This window comes from Megalobrama amblycephala, linkage group LG5 (assembly GCF_018812025.1).
Source record: "Megalobrama amblycephala isolate DHTTF-2021 linkage group LG5, ASM1881202v1, whole genome shotgun sequence".
NCBI classification, from domain to species: domain Eukaryota; kingdom Metazoa; phylum Chordata; class Actinopteri; order Cypriniformes; family Xenocyprididae; genus Megalobrama; species Megalobrama amblycephala.
This window is the reverse complement of record NC_063048.1, coordinates 38,404,433-38,411,300: the sequence shown is the minus strand read 5'-3', so window position 1 is coordinate 38,411,300 and position 6,868 is coordinate 38,404,433. Positions and strand designations below refer to the sequence as shown.

General features: G+C 41.0%; 1 protein-coding gene across 1 annotated transcript; it reads right to left on the bottom strand.

The window, feature by feature from the left end:
• Positions 1 to 202: 202 nt before the first annotated feature.
• On the bottom strand, positions 203 to 6,624 carry tmem151bb (transmembrane protein 151Bb). The gene is made up of 2 exons (XM_048192216.1): positions 5,859 to 6,624; positions 203 to 2,970 (listed from the first exon to the last, which is right to left on the bottom strand). The coding sequence occupies exons 1-2, from the start codon at positions 5,946 to 5,948 to the stop codon at positions 1,567 to 1,569; spliced, it is 1,494 nt and encodes a 497-aa protein (XP_048048173.1). The 5' UTR covers positions 5,949 to 6,624; the 3' UTR covers positions 203 to 1,566.
• Between the last annotated feature and the right edge of the window lie 244 nt (positions 6,625 to 6,868).

Genomic DNA, 6,868 nt, shown 5'->3' with positions numbered 1-6,868 from the left:
TGAGGGAACGAAATAGTAAATCGTGCTCACGATTTAGCAAATCGAGGGAACAAAATAGTAAATCGTGCTCACGATTTAGCAAATCGAGGGAACAAAATAGTAAATCGTGGGCACGATTTTCTTTTTTTTCATTTCATGTCATATTTTGTATTTGGACTGGTTCTTCTTTTCTGGCAAGTCACATTTACACACAGCGTTTACTCATTTATGTGTATCCACAAGCAGTTTATTCAGTGAGTTTATGTCCATTTAATGTAACAATGTTCATGTTTAATGAGTGCTACATGAAGGCAGCAGTTTAGTTTTTCGTGATATGATGGAATACATTATCTATAGGCAGTATAAAAGTGATAGGATGCAATACTGATAAATGCTTTTGCAACCTTTAGACAACAGATAACAGATCAGAGATATACAGGCTGTATATGGATCGACTGCATGAAAGAGATAAAAAAAAATGTCTTTGGAAAGATCTAGGCCATTTTTGAGGATCAATACTTTGTTGTTGATGAATGGAGCTTTCATGAAGCTGCACCTTTTAATATTATACACAGTATTGATTATCAAATGGCTGTTAACCAATAAATAAATGCAGAGCTGCATAAAGAAATGTATTTCCTCTCTCTTATACTGTATGTTTACTTGATCTGTTGCATTTGCTCTGATCCACTGCAATTTCCGGCCAAGTAAAAGAGCAGTCGGCAGCTATTAAAACCCCTAAAACATTCACTAATAGTCAAGCCTGTTCATGTCTGCCTTCACTAAATAATTCAGTCTTTGTTGGATAGTTTGTACACTACATACAAGCGATGTAAAGAAAAGCTTCAACAGTCATACATTCCATTGTAAATTGTATATACGTTTTAAAGGCATAACATACCAGAGGTTAATAGTTGCATAGCCTGAAATGTGTCTCATGGTTTGTGATACGCAGTGTTGCGAACATCGCCATAAAAGTTCATAACCGTACTTGTTCTGCCTGGTGCAGTTAAATCACAATAAAAGTACAAATAACCCATGACCTTTTTCTTGTATACATAAGGAGTGTTCATATACCAATGTAAACCATACATTTCATGGTCCAATGGGATCCACTATGTGAGAGAAACAAAGTAACATTCTTTTACAGATGATTTGACAGATGTAACTTCAAGTGCAACATTTAAGAAGGTCCATAAAGGTGAAAAGTTGGTCGTACTTGTAGAAAAAGGACCAGGTTTTTGCTCTGTAGATGTGGCAATTGTTCTTTATAGCAGTCAAGAACATACAAACAAAAACAGCCCGTTTTTCCTCTCCTAGATAGCAAGTTGATTAAAATTATTACTTGTACCAAGAACTCCAATGCTTTGTTTTCCTTATTGCTATAAATGTGTATTATTGGAGTTGTATAGGAATTGCTCTGTCCATTGTTGTAAGCGTACAGTGTTGTAGGCCAATAAATATTCCAATAAATGATTCCTGAGTAACAGGACATGTCGAATATTGAGGATTGTTCAAAAGGCTCTCAAGTCTCACGTTTTGATGTTCTTCCACTTCTTTCAGTGGTCAGGTAGGTAAAGCGGTCCATCATAATGATGTTTCAACGCATGAACCATTCCTATGGAAGGAGCGGTGATTGGGGCAACTCTCACTACAGTGGACGATAAGCACCGGGAAGTATAGCGCATCTTGGTAGGGTGGTGGGTCTTCCTCATCAGCGTTGATCCGTCCGGACAGGCATCGCGTGTTCTCGCTGGGGCTCTCGGGTTCATCCAGACTGCCGCTCCCACTTCTCCAGAAGCAGCTTCGGCGAGAACCGTACAGTCTTCCCAAGGAGAACCGACTCCCGCTGAAGGGGATGCGAGGACTGCCGTTGCAGATGCTGAGGGCGCTGCGGGAAAATACGGAGGAACTGCTTATGGCACGGTGGCAGCGTTCGCAGTTCTGCCTGACCCCTCCTGAGCGTTGCGCAAGGTCCATCAGACCCGCCTCGGAGTAACTGGGCACCAGCTGCTGGTTGGAGCGAATGTGCCACTCCAGTTCGGTGCTGTCGATGGTGTTGACTCTTGGGATGCGTCTACAGTAAGGTCTCTCGTCGCAGGGTGTCACAGGTATGTAGTCTGCACCAAAGAGCTTTTCCACACGGTAATGGACGTAAGCCGTGCGGTACTCCGTCAGCACCCGTAACGGCCAGGATAAGGTAAGAAAGGCCGCAGTCCAGAAGACGTAGTTGGAAACGTACCAGGGATGGTGGTCTGGGTTGGAGAAGGCAATCATGTACTCTTTGAAGTCTACGTTTTTCAGGTGCATCCCCTCCCGGGCCTCCATGTAATCATCCAGTCCTTCGTTGTCAGTGAAGAACCTTGCCCGTTGGGTCAAATAGGAGTTTTCAGACTCCACGTTGGCGAAGCTAAAGCACTTAGTGAACCTCAGTTTGGTGATGGCTGACTTTTCCAAACCAACTAGCTGCTTGGAGACGTCCTTGACTCCACAGTGGCCGTAGTCGAACTCTGCCTCGGCTACATGGGTGTTCACCCTCTCGTGATACACCTGCGTGGTGGTGTAAGCATCTCCGTTGCGGTACCGTGTGACTTGTCGCGTCCGCCGGACATAGTGGTAGCTGATGGCCTTCCACCAGATGCAAGGCTTGGCCTGCTGCATCCTCTGGACCCTTTCGTAAATTCCCTCCACGTGCACCTTGTACTGAAGCTCATTTCTGGCATGGCAGTGCCAGCACTCCACCAGGTAAACGACATAAAGCATGATGAGGAAGGCCAGTGGGATGTAGATGTAGCCATCTGAGCAGGGACTGTCATGATACATCATGGACTTCCCTTTGTAGGCACTGTCAAAGGTCAACCGAGTGACCTTGGTGACGTGGCACCACACCATGGCTCCCATGCAGCCGTACATGAGCATAGACAGCAGCAAGCATTTCCAGAACACCTCTCTGCACATAGACTTGCTCAGTGACTGTTTCATGGGCCTCTGCTGCTCGTCAACCACAAAAGAGAACAATGGAGATGAGTTAAAAAGGCCATGGAAAAAACGGTGAGTACAGTGAATTATGCAAATGACATGTCATGCATGTTGTTGCTGTTTGAAAGCAAGATGTGAATATATGCGCTAATGTATTCCTTTACTGGTTAATATTCATGCAAAATCACATTATTATCTTACCAAGAGAAGCACTAACATATTCATACTTTTCTAACGGCTAGTAGTTCTTGAACAATATGTTTGTTTAAAGGATTAGTTCACTTCATAATTAAAATTTTACTGATAATTTACTCACCCCCTTGTCATCCAAAATGTTTTTCTTTCTTCAGTCGAAAAGAAATTAATTTTCTCCATATAGACTTCAACAGTTACCAACGGGTTGAAGGTCCAAATGTCAGTTTCAGTGCAGCTTCAAAGAGCTCTACACAATCCCAGATGAGGAATAAGGGTCTTATCTAGCGAAAAAAAATAAATAAAAATGATATACTTTTTAACCACAAATGCTCATCTTGCACTAGCCCTGCGGTGCACCGTGCATTAAGTAATCACGTTGGAAAGGTCACGCGTGACGTAGGCGGAAGTACCGAGCAAGTGTTTACAAAGCAAACATGCAAAGACTAAGTCACGCCCTCTACAAACAAAAAAAAACGCCCTAACCGCGGTACTTCCGCCTACGTCACGCGTGACCTTTCCAACGTGATTATGTAATGCATGGTGCATCACAGAGACGTGCAAAATGAGCATTTGTGTTTAAAAAGTATATATATATTTATTGTTTTGTTTTGTTTTGTTTTGTTTGTTTTTTTTAGAAAATGACCAATTGTTTCGCTAGATAATTCCTAATTCCTCATCTAGGATCGTGCAGAGTCCTTTGAAGCTGCACTGAAACTGACATTTGGACCTTCAACCTGTTGGTAGCCACTGAAGTCCACTATATGGAGAAAAATCCTGGTATGTTTTCCTCAAAAACCTTAATTTCTTTTTGACTGAAGAAAGAAAGACAGGAGCATCTTGGATTACATGGGGGTGAGTAAATTATCAGGAAATTTGAATTCTGAAGTGAACTAATCCTTTAATTATAAAGAGATGGCAGAGGTAACGTTGACATCATAGCAAATGCATGTAATGTGATGCATTCCCGATGATCAAACACTGAAGATGGCCTGTAATGGACTAAAGCATTTTTATGCACATTCACTTTTTTGGGGGTGTGTGTGTGTGTTTCTGTACTTTTTGTCATCCAAGTACATTTGATATCTCATTGGTATCTGATTGGATTTTTTTTTTTATTATTTTTTAATTAAAGCTGCAGTCCGCGATTTTTCCTCTTTGTCGCCATCTCTTGTTTGAAACCTGCAATTGCAGTCATATGCGGAACAGTTATCTGTACGTGCGTTGTGCCTCGGCACAGCTCGGATGAATCGAATGCTTGCTGTCAGTCACCGCACCGGTGTGGATACTGTACTTCAGAATCACAGATTCTACGTCTTGAAAGTATGACCAATATAAGAATTTTCACGTGAAAATATCATCTGAACAAGTAAGTAACATTTCTGCCATTTTTGTTCTGACCAACTGAGGGAAAAAAGCATTAGGCCTACAATAAATCGCGCTGCCAATGATGATTAAATCTAACGATCGCTTAGCTCGGATCACGCCAAACCGTGCACATTTTTATTACTGTTATACTTTGTTCTCAAATTGTTAATGTTAACAGCATCAGCATTACTATGACTATGTGTATATTAGCGTTACCTGTAGATTTCAATTTCTGTAGCCACTCCACAGTCCAAAGTCTTTTGCTTTTTGACAACGGGTGAATCTCCAGTTGTCACTGATGATTGTCATTTGGACCTTTCTGGATTACAATCCGCCATCAAAATGATAAGTTTAATTATTTCAGCTGCTGTTTGAAAAGGCTATAAATGATATGCATCCTCACATGATAAAACCGACTAGCCTGGACGGGACTCCTTCCTTTCTGTTTACGGGCGTGACGTAATGATGCACAGACGAACTGCTGCATGCTCGAATTTCCCGCAGAAATCCACCATGTCGCTCTTATTATAAAACATTATTACAAGCTTACTGTTGTGATTCGAGCTAAGATAATGAGATAGTTGTACTTGCTCAAAAAATGATTTTGGATCATTTTTAACCAAAAAACGTTACGGACTGCAGCTTTAAATAAACAATTATTTTAAACAATATTTACTGTAATATTTACTAAAATAACACAAAAATCCCTAAAAGAAATTCAAAATCATTTGGATCTTGGACAGTTGGACTCCATACTTTATCAATCTAAATTAGTTTGGTGAAATTAAATGAACACTTATGGACATTTTGAACTTGATGTATTTGCTGAAAAATGCCCAAGCTGATTTGCTGATTTCCCAGCCTGGTGTTAGCTGTTTTCATCTGTGCAGGCTGGAAGACCATCTTACCAACCAGCAAACCATTTTAGGCTGGTTTAGTCTGCACTACTACGGTAATCCACCAAGTGAGCATGGCCAGATATTGGCCTATCACTATCAATGGTTGAATATGTGATCAATAAATACAGTATTGTTTGTCTGACTTGACCTTAGGTGTCAAACTGGGGGCCATTTGTTATATAGTATCATGCATTAGTGGATTTTACCTCTATTGCTTAAAATAACAAAGACTGTTCTGCTGTTTGTTATTTGATAAAGCCAATCTCTGCTCATGCATTCTCACTGCAGTGATGTGTACACACACTTGCATGCTTCCTTCCATGTTGTGCACATCGATGCTCGTGTTTACATTGGGGGATCTTTAGTTTTTGTTTGAGTTATCACGCGCTATTCACGCATCGTCATGACTGCAAAATGAAAACAGCGTCAGTAATCGAGTACCTCCTCTCTAGTTCCGTCCGTGTCTTCCTCGAACACAGTGGTGGTGGTGCTGCTCTCACTGGCTGTCGCAGCGGATGCTGGAGGGGACATGGCTGGAACAATGACGGGGTGTGGACCACCTCAATCTCTCCCCAGACTGTTCAGCATCCAGTAATCACAAACGCACACCAATGCAACCAGCGCTTTCAAATGAGCCTGTCCATCCGCCATGCATTTTGAAATTGAATTTCATCGCTTACTCCCGTTTGCAACAACGATTTGATTAGGCAATTTATGCGCGCGTGTGCATCTTTCAAATGACAAATAAAGATCAGCAGTATGATTAGATATGCTTAAATGATCGTAGTACAATAACATTAAGCACATGCATTGAAAACCTGACTGATACAGATTCACAGCGCGTCTGATTAGCCGCCATACCTCCTGTACGATAACGCGAGTGTGAGACGCGTTTCTGACGCCATTTAAGAAAGAATGTGGTTTATGCCGCTCAAATTGGCTCCTTTTGGCGATGATTTGCAATTCCAAATTGGGAATGTTAAGAGCTGGATATTGTCGTTCCCGCAGGGAGAGGTTGAGGGGTGGGGAGGATGATGATGATGATGGTGGTGGTGGTGCTCGTGAAGCTCCTGACAGCAGATGTCGACAACTGAGCGCAGTGAAATTCACACGCTTCTACTGAGATGCACACATGCAATCACATAAATCTAATATATAAAAAAAAACATGTTTTTAAAATAGTTTAAAAATGAATGCGAGTTATTTTAGACTGTCACCATTTTTTTTTTTTTTTGCACTGTCACCAAAATTTGAATTTATTTATTGATGAAAAAACTGTTGTGAGAAGTTGAATGAATAGAATCAAGACGGTGTAAGTTATTGTTTTTGTTGTATTTTTGTTGTTGTTGTTTTTACAGTAAAATCATGGTGATTTATTAGCTACTGCTATTTATTGCAAGTGTTACATTAAAAGAGATATATATATATATATATTCACGATTACAGTAATT

Coding starts and splice junctions, on each gene's coding strand:
- tmem151bb (XM_048192216.1), bottom strand. CDS start 5,948: ATGTCCCCTCCAGCATCCGCTGCGACAGCCAGTGAGAGCAGCACCACC. Junction 2,971..5,858: donor CGGACGGAACTAGAGAGGAG/GTACTCGATTAC, acceptor GTTGACGAGCAG/CAGAGGCCCATGAAACAGTC.